The 14,939-nt window shown below is 45.4% G+C and overlaps 1 protein-coding gene across 1 annotated transcript; it reads left to right on the forward strand.

The window, feature by feature from the left end:
* The first annotated feature begins 72 nt into the window (after positions 1-72).
* LOC119163306 (uncharacterized) lies at positions 73-6,596 on the forward strand. The gene is made up of 8 exons (XM_037415268.2): positions 73-520; positions 1,202-1,314; positions 1,401-1,623; positions 2,626-2,810; positions 3,258-3,396; positions 3,466-3,540; positions 6,173-6,293; positions 6,493-6,596. The coding sequence occupies exons 1-5, from the start codon at positions 343-345 to the stop codon at positions 3,384-3,386; spliced, it is 828 nt and encodes a 275-aa protein (XP_037271165.2). The 5' UTR covers positions 73-342; the 3' UTR covers positions 3,387-3,396; positions 3,466-3,540; positions 6,173-6,293; positions 6,493-6,596.
* The last annotated feature ends 8,343 nt before the right edge of the window (positions 6,597-14,939 follow it).

Raw genomic sequence — 14,939 nt, forward strand, 5'->3', positions numbered from 1 at the left:
CGAGCCAACAAGCTCAACAATGGCCTCAAAATTGGCGTAACTTTTTTATTTATGGGGGATTTGAATGCCAAATAATAAGTTTATCAAACTATTTTTCAACAGCAATAACATTTTATTTTAGCATCAGTGTCAGTGTCTAACTTATTTTGCTTTTTTAGTTCTAGCTGGGCGCCATCCTTGTCACTTCAGGACGGCCTAACTAGCATCAACATCAATGAGCTTGCAGCAGCTTTTCGGAAAAAAACGTGGTAATGGTGGCATCGTACTGCTCGAGAACGTGTGTAGTGTGTTCTGTGTGTTGTGCGTGATTGTCTGCGGTGTTGGAATCGGAACGTTGCAGCGATGATTACTCACGCTTACGTTCGATACCAGGACGACAAACATTTGGCAATCGTGCCAGTGGAAGACATAAAAAATTTCAATCCGAATGAGGATTATTCGACAGCCTTCTTTATGGTCAAATGGACCGATTCCACCGGCACATGTGCCTACTACCGCGCAAGAATTTTGCGGGTTGGAGGTAAGTTTGTGCATTTTTAAGGCTGCATTGAATTAGTTCGATTGTTTCGTGCTCCACGCAGCAACGATGTGACGTGCGATAAATCGATCGTGTATACGTCAGTGCAGGGCGATTTTCATCGAAGTTCGTGCAATTCGGCAAAATTAAAATTACGTGCCCCGTTTAATGTAGGGGGCTAGAACAGGCAGATGCATGAAAAAACGTAAGTGAGCTAGGCGCTCTAGGTTTCTTTGAACGCACAAATTGTAGAACTTCCTAATTATATTTGCGTACACTCACGTGTACACCCACTCTTTGTCATATACCCAGGTAAATATGGCGTGCACTGTGGTCATTTATGTGATCAAACGACATCAAGCATTTAATTGATTCAGATATATAGCCATTAAATTCGAATGTACACGCGAAATTATGTGCACACATGAATATATTTCTTGATGGTTCACCAATCTTTTAGTTTGCCTTTTCAAACACGTGAGCTTGTGTCATTTGCTTATGTAAAGAGCTTTAACCTTTATATGTATGTATCACAATCTGTTGAGACAGATACGTTTTTCTAGGTTAACATTTCTTGCTACAATCATATTGCTCTCTTGGGCCATGTTGCTTTTATGGTAGTCTTCAGTTACACCGTTTTTCTAGCTTACGACTTGTACTGTAATAGAATGTTGTGTATTCCAGAGTCGGAACAAGACTTGAAGGAAATTGTGTCCCGAAAAAGGGTGCGGGTGAGGCCCCTAATTGAAGATTCTGATCAAGCCAGCGATGGCGACAGCAATGTTGCACCATCGAAGGTATGGTTCACCCTATATGTAATTGCTTGACCAAGCATAAAAGAAAATATTGCCCAGTATTTTATTGCTCATGTTTTATTTTTTAGGAACAAGACAAGCCCTCCGAGAGTAGGGAGCGGCTTTTAAAAATTCTACAAAAAAAGAAAAAAGCTGTGAAGGTCTCACCCTCACAGGAGGCTGAGCTGAATGAGCTCCAAAAAAAAGTTGCAGAAATGCAAAAAAAAATAGATGCTCAGAACGAGGAACTCGTAGAGCTTCGAGGGCTGAACAGAGATCTCCAAAAGGAGCTCCTAGTCAAGATCAGAGAAGGCAAGTCTAATTGGTATATTATATATGAAGTGGTGGCACACACTCTTGGTAGAAGGAATATTCTGTAAACAAGAGTGTAAGAATGATTTAGCAAGTTAAGTTCACGAGGATGCTTTGTTGGGCTAGTTGGTATTGCATCATTAAACTCTACTGCGCATATACACGGGGACGAAGAATGAACTCACGAGGCATATAGTGCTGAACTACAACTGATGCTTAATTTCTGATGGAGCAAAATTATATGGACGTAAATAGCCTATGACAGCACTCTTTGGCCAAGCATCATCAAAAAAGTTTTACAAAACAACACACCATTTTACACACTGCCTATGGCTTATCAGCGTTCAAAAATTCTATGTCCATTCTTAGGTGTCGTGGAAGGGGTCCTCACACCATTTTCTTTCCTGCGATTATATGGGTATAGCGCACCACCACAAGGACACAGAGACACACACTTAGCACTAACTTGCAACTACTGTTTCATTTGCGATCACACATGCTATTTATACAATAACAGTAGACCGGTAAAACCTGGAAAAGATCATGTTAAGATACAGCAGATCTTTTTATGTCCTTGTGGTGGTGCGCTATACCCATATAAATGATGAACCCCAACCAACTAGCCCGGCAATGCGCCTTAGCATCTTTCCTGCAATCAATTTCATACACTTCTGACAAGTGTCCTGAAAGCTTTGCTTCCACAACGCTCTTAAGAAATGAGGTAGAATTTCAGAACATTGATAAGCCATAGGCAGTGTGCAAGGTAAGTGTAGTTTGCTTACTTTATTCTTTGCTAGTGCTTGGACTAAGACTGCTGTTATTGGCATGTTTGGTACATATAGGTCGTTCCATCAAAAATGAATAATCAGATGTAGTTTAGCGCTATGTCTTGTGTCCTTCCTTCGTCCCCATCTATATGTAGCAAATGTACCTTCTAAGCGAATAACCATGTTCCAATGTTAGTTGGTTCACTTCAGTTTCTGATGTGCAATTTTCATGTAGGCTCCAGTAGATACAAAAGTGCAGAGCCTACTGCTCAGTCCCACAGCCCTGGCACCCCTCTGCCACACAGCATGGACATCACTCTTCCAGCAGTTAGCAGCACACCATCCCCCCCTTCATCACCCACCAGAGAGTGCCCACATTCTCCCTTGAAGGCGCAAGCTGGTGCATCAGGCGGTAGCTTGGTGAGATGTTTGAGACTCAGTTTTATTTTAGAAAAAGCTGTGCTTAGTGCCTACATAATGACAGCAATCATATAGTAACTACACTTGAAATCCTCAGCTCATAAGCCTGGCCTAGTTCTTTGACAGGTGTATGTTTTTCTTTGCAAGTGATCCGTTCACTTCCTCATGTTCCAGTTACAGCCCACAAACCATGGTGTATCATTGCCCTAGTGCACTGTAAACCACTAAGGCTTCAATGACTCAGCTGCAGTGTTTCTTCGTGAAATTTGAAGGAAAGCATGCATTAGTTTTATGTGATAAGCAAGAAGCTGTTGTTCAATTACATGCGTTTATTTGTGAACTTCACACAGAATAGTTCTGCTCAATTGAAAACCTTTATATATGGTACATTAAATTTAAGCATTGTGAATGGCACTCATGTGTTACTGCTGCTTTTATTTTCTGCAGGTTGACATTGGACAAGGGCTGCGAATTCCGCTGGAAACATGGCGTCGTGTGCAGGCTCGGGACAAAGATTCTTTGTTCATTAAGGATCTGCTGGTGACAATCTGGGATCCAGCTCAGCTACAAGGATGATCATTGCAAGGTAATTTCCAGTACTTTGAACTGCCAGTAATGCAGTGTTTAAAATTGCTTAATGTATAATGTTCTGCAGGCAAGCATTGTCCTCGTTTCCCAAATCGGCCGAGAAAGGATCCATTGACACCATGGAAGGTGTCTGTCATGCGAAGTGAGTATCAACATATATCCCATTTCGTCAGTGTGTGAGCTCATAAATGGTGTTCTAATGAAGCACCAATAACTAAGTTACCTCACTTTGCACAGTTTACAGTGCTGAAGTTCAACCAAGACCCAGTACTATGCACATATATTACAGCGAAAGCTGTTGTGAGATCACAACTCAGGTCTTGCGCGAACATAGCGAAAAAAACTAATGACACAGTGGGGCTCGAACTCTGGTCCACTGGGTGCCAGCCCAGTATTCTGCCACTGAGCCACGCCGGAGCTTGGGACTTGTTGGCAAACTTGCCTTAGGCAGGCTTGATGTCGAGAAAGCAATTGCGTTAATACGACTTATAAAGCGTTTTAAAACAGCGAAAGAACAAGCAGTTGTCGCACAATGTGAACAGCGTAGTAAGTGGGTCATCCAATGCTCCAACCCATTACAAAATCTTGTTTTTGTTGAGCTATTAACTGTGGCGCATACCCATTTTAGGCATAATTCCTCATCGTTGTCAGTCACTGCATAAATTGGCACAAAATTCCTTGCAAGTGTTTAGCGGATACCACGCTTCTCAGAAGAATGACGAAAAACAGCATAGCAAATGCTGGCCTACTACCCAAATAAATTTATTAATAATGACCTAGTGGGTATCAAGCAAGTGTGCTTGTACTAGTTACCAATGAGTGTTTCGAAAAGGCTCTGAAAGGTCGCTCTTCTAGCTTTCGCTGTGACTGTGCTGTGCCTTCCGCACAGATCTGGTGTTTTTATAGATACCTCTCCCTGTTTGCAAATAATGTGACGTCACTATGAGCACTGTGCCCACCATTCCTTCCTACGGCGCTGGGGCTGGTTGACAAGAAAGTTCCGCTAGCGGGATCTTTCTACATACTAGCAGGGCTGCATGTGTCTGCATTCGTCAGGCTGAAATTTTGGTGAATTGTTGTAGGCTGCCATAGATGGCAGCCATTAAAAAAACATTTTTCCTCTTCAAAAGCAAACGTATTCACGGTGACGGATGCTTTGAGAAATATTGTAATGGTATAGACCTAAATGTACCCAATTTTCGTTGCGACATGTGCATCGCAGTTTTAAACGAGGCACAGCATTGGCTGCAGCAAGGTTTTGAGCTGCTGTGCGAGAGGTTATGAAGAAAATTCTCACTCGTGCCGCAAAATTCTGACCGAAGATGAATGGGAAAAGAAACAAGAACAAACAAGAAAACACTTTGTCGTGTGTTCGGCTGAGGTTAACAAATCCTTGTGAAAATTAAAGCAAAGTTGTCAGCTACATTCCTCATACCCCTCTGAAAATTTATGCATTTTTAAACTCTTTAACTTAATTACATACGTTATCTTTTGCACAGTCACATCACTGCATCTGATGCATACAAGGTATTCGCATACTTACATTGTTCCCTTAAGACCTAACACACAAACTTCTAGTGTGCATCTTCACTTCATGAATATCGAGCAGTAAAGGTACTAAGTATATGTGAAACAAGAATCTCTGCCTTTTACATGAAGTCATATGAGGCCTCTGATAAAACGAGTTATACCTTTATTGGGTTTGTGTACTCGCTGGGGCGAAGCGTATATTTAGCTTTACCAGTGGTATCTTTCAGCCCGGTGATCATGCAATTTTTTTCCTGCACAGAGCGCAAATGCTGAGATGTACAGACTCGCAGATGACCGTGTCAAATGCATATTTACCTTCACTAAAATCTTGAATCAAGTTCTGTAGACAACCGGTCGCTGCCACCAGCCCAAAACAAGCGCCTATGTTTTTGCAAACAAGCCACATCGTTATTCACCCTGCACGTACCACACACAATCTTCTCAGGTTCACCTTTGCAGATGTCAAGATGAACCGATATTGTTGATGCCTTTTAACGTACACTACACTCCACAATAGAGTGCACATTTTCCAAGACGATGCCGCTTTTCCTCGCACAGGCCACCACGTGTGTTCACTTCTTCAAGATAAACAGCCAGCGTGGCAAATATTTCATCACGCAGTTTACCACACAGCTAGATGTTCACTGACATGTACTACAGCTGATGTCGCCATTGTAACATGAAGTTAGGCTTTGAAAAAAGAAAGTAAAGAAAAAAACTTTCCCCAAACATCGCACGACCGTACTGCACTGAGGCACCAGAGGTAATGCTTCGCCAACCACACCTTCCACGTGCGCTAGCGACGTCGCACTGTGATGTACCCTGGTAGAGGTCTATTCTTCTGGGACATTTCTTAATAGTATCACTCATGATGTATGCAGTTTATGAGGCGAAAATACATAATGGTGAATTTCATAGATGGTTAACTGATATTACATTTAAAATCTGTTTTAAAAAAATTTCTCACGATAACTTCATGAATAGATTCATTAGTTCTATATTCTGCATTGTTTTTGTGTCATTTATATCCAAAATGCTTTGCTACCGAAGTAATAATGAGTGCTTTTGATATCTTTTCTGCTATGAGATGCCATTTTGACACCACTGAAGATGCTACCTAAAATTTTCATGTGCAGCTGCCTAAAAACAAAGCGTATTTTTTATTCTATAATGGATTCATTTAGCTTTATGTTAATAATTATACCTGTGTATCTTATATATGTTTAAATGCCTTTTTTTAACAGCCTGCTACAAGCGTCGCTTGGAAAAGCAAGGTTTCCCAGACAGTGCGGTCCAAACGCTCATGAAGCGAATGAACCATTATGTTGGAGAGAAAATCGCAGACATCGACAAGATGGCAAAGAGGTACACCAACCGCAATTTTGTTTTGCAATTTTTTTAACTTCAGTAGTAAACAAATTTTGGCTTGATAAGTTGGGGCTCTACTTCAATGTGTATTGAACCTAAAGTGCATTTAATTCCACTTTTCATTGTGAGCCACTTTTTTTTTAACTGTAATGAAACTAGCCTTCATGCAAATGCTGTTTGTTTATTGTTTCTGCAGGGTGCAGCGTGACTAACCAATGTGGCTGTAGCAAAGTGCTGGACCTGCATGGCAAGATACCGCATATTATGTTTGTAAATAAAAGATGTTCTGTTTTACAATAATTGCATTTTTGTCAAAGGTGTCTACATGCATTCATTAATCAATACGTCCTGTACCATTTGAGCCAATTGGCATATAAACAATTGGTCCAATTGGTTAGATGCCAATTGGTCATGCCATACTATACCATTTGAGCCAATTGGCATAAAACCAATTGATTCCATTTGTGAATTATACACAATTGGTCCAATTGGTGTTGGGCCAATTGGTGCACAACCAATTGGACCAATTGGTTCTATACCAATTGGTGTAAAACCAATTGGTGTAAAACCAATTGGTCCAATTGGCTCAATTGTGTACTAATTCACAATTGGAACCAATTGGACCAGGTGGAAATTTTCCAATTGGTTTCAATTGCTTTTTTTAACTGGGGATGCCTGAGTGCGAGGTCAGAGGTACCGGAAGGGGGGGGCTCACTGATGGCTCGTTGCTGGTCTTGTTAAGCAGCGAGTCCGACGAACGCTGCCTCGGCTGTGCTTCGGAGGCCCCGCATTTCTGGCTCGATGATGAAGCTGGAACGTTGCGCGAAGCCGGGCCTCTCCAGTGCTCAGGGAGGCCGACCCAAATTGGCCGCGAATGGCGTTGGCCGGCAGCATATAGCTGCTTTCAGCTGGCCTCGCGCAGGAGCCATGGTGGTAAAGGCAGCGGGGCTTCTTCGACGACGGCCGAGAGCAGAGCACAGCCAGATGGTCTGACGTCAGTGGGTCAATGACCCCCCAGCACCTCCAGCGTCCGCATCGATGGGGGGAAGCCATGACGCACTCTTCGCGGGCTCGCACTGAAGCGTCACGCACTTACACACGCACACACACCGCCGACGGCTGCGCGAGCGTAGGCGCAAAGCGTCCTTCGTCTCTCTCCCCCGGCAAGCACCGACACTCAAGGTCACACACAGCTCCCTTCGCGGTAGACGAAACGAACACGAAAAAAAAAAAGTAAACACAGAGCATACTGACACTAAACATCTGGCAAAAAAAAAACAAAATACAAATAACACTTAATATTAGGCAAACGAAACACTGGCAGCAGACAGGGCGGGGTCAACTTCTTTACGAGAAAAGGCCGTAACGAAGCTAACCTATACTGAGGCTAGACTAAACTGAGGGCCTTCGGTTGCGGAGAAGTCCGCCGTCCGGCGCGAGATCACAAAGGTGACCGCTTCCTCAGATTATACCGGCGCGGGGTCCGAATGCGGTCCGCCGCTCCGGGTGTGCCCCGTTGCTGGCGCGCAGTGCCGCAGGGCTCTGGCGCGAGCTCGTCAGACCGTGATACAAAGGGTTTCAGGTCTGCGATATGGGCACGGCTGAGTTTTCCCGTCTGGGGATCTTTCAGCAAGTACGCGAGTGGAGTGCAAGCTTTCTCCACTCGGTACGGACCAAGCCACTTAGGAGCGAGCGAGGTTGAGAACCCCTTACTGGCATCGCTAAGGGCGTGGTTGCGCTTCAGGACAAGATCGCCCACCTCAAAAACTAGGTCGCGATGCTTGCGGTCACATTGGGCCTTCTGCTGAGCCCTGGCCGATGCCAAACTTTGCCTTGCTTTGCAGAAAGCTCGACAAAGCCTGTCCCGAAGTGCCGACGCGTAAGCAGAGCAGTCTGCCGGCGCCTCCTCGTCCTCGAGCTGGCATTGAGTGACGCTGGTCACCGGATTTGCCAACTCCCTTCCAAAATTTAAGAAGGCGGGCGAGAAACCAGTTGAGCGACTCGGATGTTCGAATAGCGAACGCGAGCTCACTCAAATGGTCTGCCCAGTCCCTTTGACTTTCGGCAAAGGCCGCCAACATCGGTTTGAGCGTACGATTGACGCGCTCCGTCAAATTGGACTGGGGATGGTAGGGTGAAGTGGTGCAGTGATCAATTCCGAGGGAACGGCACGTGACACCAAACACCCGAGCGGTGAAATAAGAAGCATTGTCAGTGATGAGCCTTTCCGGGAAGCCGAACCGGCAAAACACTTCCTGCAGCTTCTCAAGCACCGCTCGCGCTGTCACCTTCCGAAGTGGGAAAAGTTCCACCCATTTCGAAAAGTGATCAGCGACTACCATCAGGTGAATGAACCCCTGCTTACTTCTGGGAAATGGTCCCATTAGATCGCAGGTGGCCACTTGCCACGGACGCTCACTGACAATCGGTTTCATCAGACCGGGCGGTTTGCCACCCCTTGATTTCACCGTTTGACAGACGCGGCAAGAACGGCAGTAGCGAAAAATGTCTCGCTTCATGCCGGGCCAGGTCACAACGCGGCTCAGTTTTGCAAAAACTTTCGAGCCACTCAGGTGACCGGCCATGGGTTCGTCGTGAGAGGATCGCAACAGTGCGGCTCTCAGACTTTTGGGCATAACCACCTTAAACGGGTCTATGGACTCGTCGTCAGTGGCTATATACTTCAGCAGGAGCCCGTCATGGTCCAGCAAATATGAATCCGCCGGGGACTCAGCGACAAACGCTGTATCAGCCCCCTAATCGCGCCCGCCGCAGAACAAGCAGCGTAACAGCGCGCCTCTCAAGACGGTTTAACGGCGCCCGCCGCAAAGCAAGCAGCGTATACGGCGCTCCGTCCCTCCGAGACTCGAAACGGATCACTCTGCTGAGCCTTCAGTAGCTCTTCGCTGCCGAAAGCAATTCCCATTCTCCCAAATGGGGGAGTCTGGTATCGCGCCCACTCAGGACCGCAGCAACCGCCGCGTGAGTCGGCGTTACGGGTTCACTCTCGGCCTCGTGGCCTTCGGAAAGCTCCCCCGCTCGGCCGCTTCGCGGTGCGCCGCTTACCTGATTAGCAGCCAACGTTTGTCCGCATGGGGACTCACCCTTCTCGCCGAATGGCGGCGAAGCTGCTGTTTCGCCCCCGACGCTTGCATGTGCTAAGGCACCGCGAGCGGCCGTCGCACCGAAATCCAGGTTCTCGGCAGACAACAGGGGGCACGAGATAGCGCGTCAGCTACCACGTAGGAGTGTATTCACCACAAAAAGGGGTGACGACACAGGCGAGCGCCGAAGGGCGCCCGTCGATAGAGGCGGTGGCCTCTTGGTGCAACGCGGCATGCCACGAAGCAGACATAACGTTCGGGTAGGGCAAGAGGCCCATTCCGAAGCGACGCGCCATCTCCAAAGGGAGCGGCTAGGCGCCTCGTGTCGTCACCGCAATAGGGGGTGCCGACACGGACGGGTGCAGAAGGGTTCCCGTCCACAGAGGCAATGGCCTCCGTGTGCAACGCGGCATCCGCTAAAAGGGGCAACGGACAAAAGTCCCGCGAAGCAGCCATGTTGCGACGAGCCCGAATCGCGCAGGCGAACTGACTCGCTAAGAGCAATCAAAAGCTAGAGCTTTTGATACCGCGTTGGGCGCCAGTGTGGTGTACACGTATCCCGAAGGAGTACGGCCACCAGCGTGGGTTCGGTCTTAGCGAGCCGCAGGGCACGCGTTAACCGTCGCCGTGGCGGGAAACACGATACTGCTCAAGTCGCAACACTTTATTGTGGCAACACCAACGCAGTACAGCCCGTTGCAAAAAGGCGCGGCGGGAAAGCAAGTAGGCTTATCCACGCCACGGGCACAAAGTACTACACAGGGTGCCACGAGCACGTCTCCGCGGTAAAGGTAATCCACGGAGACACCGGGACAAAGGGGCCCGGTTGCTCGAGCGAGGGCAAAGGCGCTCGCGTTGGCTTCGAAGGGAGACGGGTCGGCGTAGCTAGGCCACGCACTAGGACACCGTACTGCCCTTCGGCCGTGAGTACGCAGCGGGGCAACAAAAGGTGAGCGTTCGCATCGGCCGCGAGGCGCCGTCAGCGAAGTCCGACGAGCCCCGAGCGACGGGACTCGACGGACGGAAAAGAATGCGTGGCTCACCGTTTGAAGTCCCGGACTGTACTCCCGCTCCCGACGCAGCGCGCGAAAACCTCTGTTGGGAGTCCCCGCGCGCGGCGCCACCGTCAACATCCGCTACCGGGTGAGGGAGTTAAACGTCACTCCGCTCTCTCAGCGCGGCAGACAGCAACGGAGGGCAGACATGTCGGGACATGAGAACGGCAGAAAAGGCGGGAAAGCCCGCTTAAAGGCAGCGGGCCAGCCTCAATTCCCACAACGTACTGCTAAATGCGATCTGCAAAAGATGCAGCCATTTTGAGCGCATCTCTTGTTTCACGCAGTCACCACCAAAATACCAGTGAGGGTACTTCATGCGCATATGCTCTTTCTAGCGAAACACAACACTTGCGTTGGAACATTTTTATGTTTGAGTTTATCTTTAATTATAGACAGATGTTTTGCAACTTAGTTGCATTGTCGAAGATTTCCTATATCAGAGCTGTGTTATCAGGAGCATAAATGCCCCTTCATGGGTATGTATTTGTCACAGTGCTAAAACAGCCTTTCTTCACCAACTGCGGTCACGTTTACTCGCGTTTGAAGCTCATTTCTGCTTTTCCGTTCCGATTTCTAGATTTCTCAACTTATCAGCGCATTCTCGAAAAGCTCTGATTTGTACCACGAATATTGTCGCTAAAACAAAACAAAATAATGCAACATGTTTTTCTATATTACTGTGTGATGGCCTTCAGTTGTCTGTTTACGAGATTTTAAGAAAAATCGAAGATGGGTTTTTTTTATTATTCAAACCTAAGTGGAGTACACTTTTGCCAATATGAGAACTTTGAGGCAATATATAAAAAATTTACATTAGCCCTACGGGAACAATAATTTATGCACCTAATGAACACACTATATTCTTAAAACGTGTCAAGTTTGAAAACTCTGCTTGCATTACTTTCGGAGAAAACAAATGGGGAATACATAACTTATTTTAAACTGTCGCGAAGTTAGACATTTTTAAAAGCTATTTTCTTTCGGTCTACAAACTTTAAGCCGTATGAATTCATTCTTCATTAGACATACATTTCAGGTAACAAATATCTTCCTTGAAACAAAAATATTTGTCTTTTTATAGCATGTGCGATTTTCGAAAATGACAGGTGACGAAATTGGTGCCTCTATGTTGGTGAAGTTTGATATTTTTTTTCTCGTAAGTTGTGCCGTTAATCATAAAACGAAGTTGACTTTCGGGCTACCTGGTGAGAGGTGCACGAAATGCAAATGCTAGGTCTAGTACAGAAGAACTGTTAATCATAGTAGCATCAGAAACAAATTGATTCAAAGAAAAAGTTAATGCAGTTAACAACAGTGATTCAGCATTTCGAGAGTCCTTGCCATCATGTGAAAGATTGGGCCAATTAATGCTGGGCAAGTTGAAATCTGCAGTTATAAAAATGCTTGAACGTGAATTTGTATTTTGTAGCAGGTAATCGTAGAGAGCTTCTAAGTATTCTGGGGGTGCATTTGGAGGCCGATAAACACCTCCCAAAATTATATTCTTACGAAAAAAATTATATTCTTACGAAAAAAACGAGTAAATTTAACATTGTTTTTAATCGCTACTGCAATGCCCCCTCCCCGTGATGCTCTGTCCCTACGAATAAGGGTGTAAGATGATGGCACTCTTTAAGAATCTTGCACTTCAGAAGGCAGCTAGGTTTCTGTGATCACCAAAACGTGTGGTTGGTAGGTGGAAATTATATCTTCAAGAAGCGGTATTTTATATAAGACACTTCGTGCATTGAGTGAAATAATCCAAAGCCCTTTGTTAGCTTGTCACTTACTATCGCGTTTAGGAGCGGTTGCCCGAGTGAAGCGAGAAGTCGACTTTTCGGGTTGCCAGACGCAGTGGATTGAGACAGCTCTGTCCTGCAATTTCGAAGTGCGTCCCTCACATACAGTTTGCCATCGACTTTTAGTTTATCGAAATGAAGCGAAACCTTAGAACCGGTCTTTCTTTCTTCAGCGGTAGAATGCCATAACTTTGTACGAGTATCGCGAATATTTTTAGAAAAATCTTCCGATATAAATATGTTGGTTCCTTTTAACTTGAAACAGGACGACAAAACCTTAGTTTTATCAACGTAGTTACAGAGTTTCAAAATTACCGGACGAGGGCGCTCTGCATTTCTTTGACCGATCCGATGCATTCGCTCTATGGAATTGATTTCAACACCAAGAATTTTTCTGAAGATATCGCCATTTACTTTCTGTTCAAGTTTTTTCGAGTCCTCCTCGTGGCTTTCTTCTACGCTGTAAACTACAAGGTTATTACGACGACTCCTGTTTTCGAGATCATCGACTTTTGCTTTTAACTCAAGAATCATCTTGTCAGTACTCTGACATGTTTCTTCCACCTTCTCCAATTTTTGCTCACACTTCTCAGTTCGACCGAGCTCTTGTTCAAGATTGGTAATCCGAGTTTGAATGTCCGCGACCGATGACTCTACCTGCTTCAGGTTAGTAGTTAACACGACAAGAGTTTTATTTGTGAATGTTTGCTCTTTCAAGATTTTTTTGAGTAATTCACTGTTTAAATGTGCCTCTGACTCTGAGTCAGAAGAGGGACCGGGGTTTAGTTCTATATCTCCAGAAGTTAGTAGCAGCAAACGTATTGCATCGTAACAGTCACACAATAAACCGAGAAGACACTGTGGGCTTGGAAACACTGCCAGTGTGAGCGAGTCGTCTTTGATAGAGGAAACTAAATATTTGTCACCAACCTGGACAAAGAAAAACGGCGTAAGCATCCGTCTGCCTGCAGTGCCGCAAAGCCCACTGAAAGGATCCTCCAACGGGCCCCGGTATTTATGCTTGAAATTATCGGCACTGGATGATGTCACGGAGTCGATTCGATGATATGCCTGGCTTAAGTAAGGCGCAGGCTCATGATGAATCCATGGTAGTGCTGCGGTGGCGAAGACCTTCTGCGCATGCTCCCGGTCCTCCGGCACGTGACAGTCAGACAAAGCCCGCACGAAGGCATGGCCAGTTGATTCAACGGCGAGATGCACCCGCCAGGCGATCTGGACAAAGAGAAACGGCGTAATCATCCATCTGCCTGCAGTGTCGCCAAGCCCACTGAAAAGATCCTCCAACAGGCCCCGGTATTTATGCTTGAAGTTATTGACACTGGATGATGTCACGGAGTCGATTCGATGATATGCCTGGCTTAAGTAGGGCGCAGGCTCGTAATGAATCCATGGTAGTGCTGCGGTGGCGAAGTCCTTTTGCTCATGCTCCCTGTCCTCCGGCGCGTGACAGTCAGATGAAGCCCGCACGAAGGCATGGCCAGTTGATCCAACGGCGAGATGCACCCGCCATGCTATCTGGACAAAAAAAAAAACGGCATAAGCATCCGTCTGCCTGCAGTGTCATCTGCCTGCAGAGCTGTGCAAATAGCGATACTTTGCAAGTATGAAGCAAATTCAAATATTGAGTGTCAGTGTGAATTGAATATTTTTGTAGTATGTTGAAGTGAAATTGCAAGCAAAAAAAGGTTGCAGAGGATTCTCAAGCATGGTGCTATCTCATATTCTTGTGAGGTAGCAACATTTGAATGTTTCCTTTGGCTAGGTTGATGAAGTGCTAGTAGGGTGGTGTTCATGGTTGTCGTCTTATCGAGAATGAGGCAATTGCAGAGGCTAAATTGTATGTTGCATTGTATTTATGTGCATTATTTAGTGCAACCAAAATGTTGCCAACAACACTTCACGTGTGAAAAGCAAAGATGCTGTTTCTTCGGGTTCGTCTCCTCTTTCAACTTCTGTCAAAGCCCAACTTATTGGGCAGACAAGGAAGTGCTCCCTTCGAGTCTGTAGATTTAAATCTGCCTTGTAGACATCATTATACGGCTTGTTAAAATGGTGGATTTGAAGTTCAAAGAAAATTCAAAGTGATTAGTGCTTTTGGTTGAGAAATTTCAAATAGCATATCACATGCTATAAAAATGAGGGGCATATTTTTTCACGAACTGCCTAAACTGCACAGTTTTTTTTTAATGGGAACAAGGCCTGTGCAAATGTTTTTTTTTTGTTTAAAGAAAGTGTGAACAAGTTCCAATAGTATCCGGGCTTTATTTTTGGTAGAATGCAAGTGATAAGCTGTAATATGTTATGTTTTAAAATGAACTATATTTAAAGCATGTAATTCTGTATCACAAGCTTCTTAAACTTGAAAAACGAAGCGATCTAAGGGTAATGTTTTCATTTAATCTTTAAATGAGGCTTCACAGCAGGACATTATTTTTTTACAGGTGTTTCATGACTTAGCATTGGTCTTGTGGGTTTTGCATTATGAAGTAAGAACAGTGCAATACAATAAACAGAGACACACATAAGACAGCACTTGTTTGTGCTGCTTCTTCTGTGTGTCTCCATGCAGAATAATTTGCTCTTGCTACATCATAGCCGCCTCACACAGTGGTGAGTACTTTTCTAACATACAAGGTCTGTTGGAAAAGTATCTGATCTTTA

The sequence above is a fragment of the Rhipicephalus microplus genome, unplaced genomic scaffold (assembly GCF_043290135.1).
Source record: "Rhipicephalus microplus isolate Deutch F79 unplaced genomic scaffold, USDA_Rmic scaffold_22, whole genome shotgun sequence".
In the NCBI taxonomy this organism is placed as follows: Eukaryota; Metazoa; Arthropoda; class Arachnida; order Ixodida; family Ixodidae; genus Rhipicephalus; species Rhipicephalus microplus.

Bases quoted from the DNA above. Each gene is read 5' to 3' on its own strand.
- LOC119163306 (XM_037415268.2), top strand. From the start codon at position 343: ATGATTACTCACGCTTACGTTCGATACCAGGACGACAAACATTTGGCA. The intron at 521-1,201 runs GTAAGTTTGTGC...TGTGTATTCCAG, and splicing joins AAGAATTTTGCGGGTTGGAG to AGTCGGAACAAGACTTGAAG. The intron at 1,624-2,625 runs GCAAGTCTAATT...ATTTTCATGTAG, and splicing joins CCTAGTCAAGATCAGAGAAG to GCTCCAGTAGATACAAAAGT.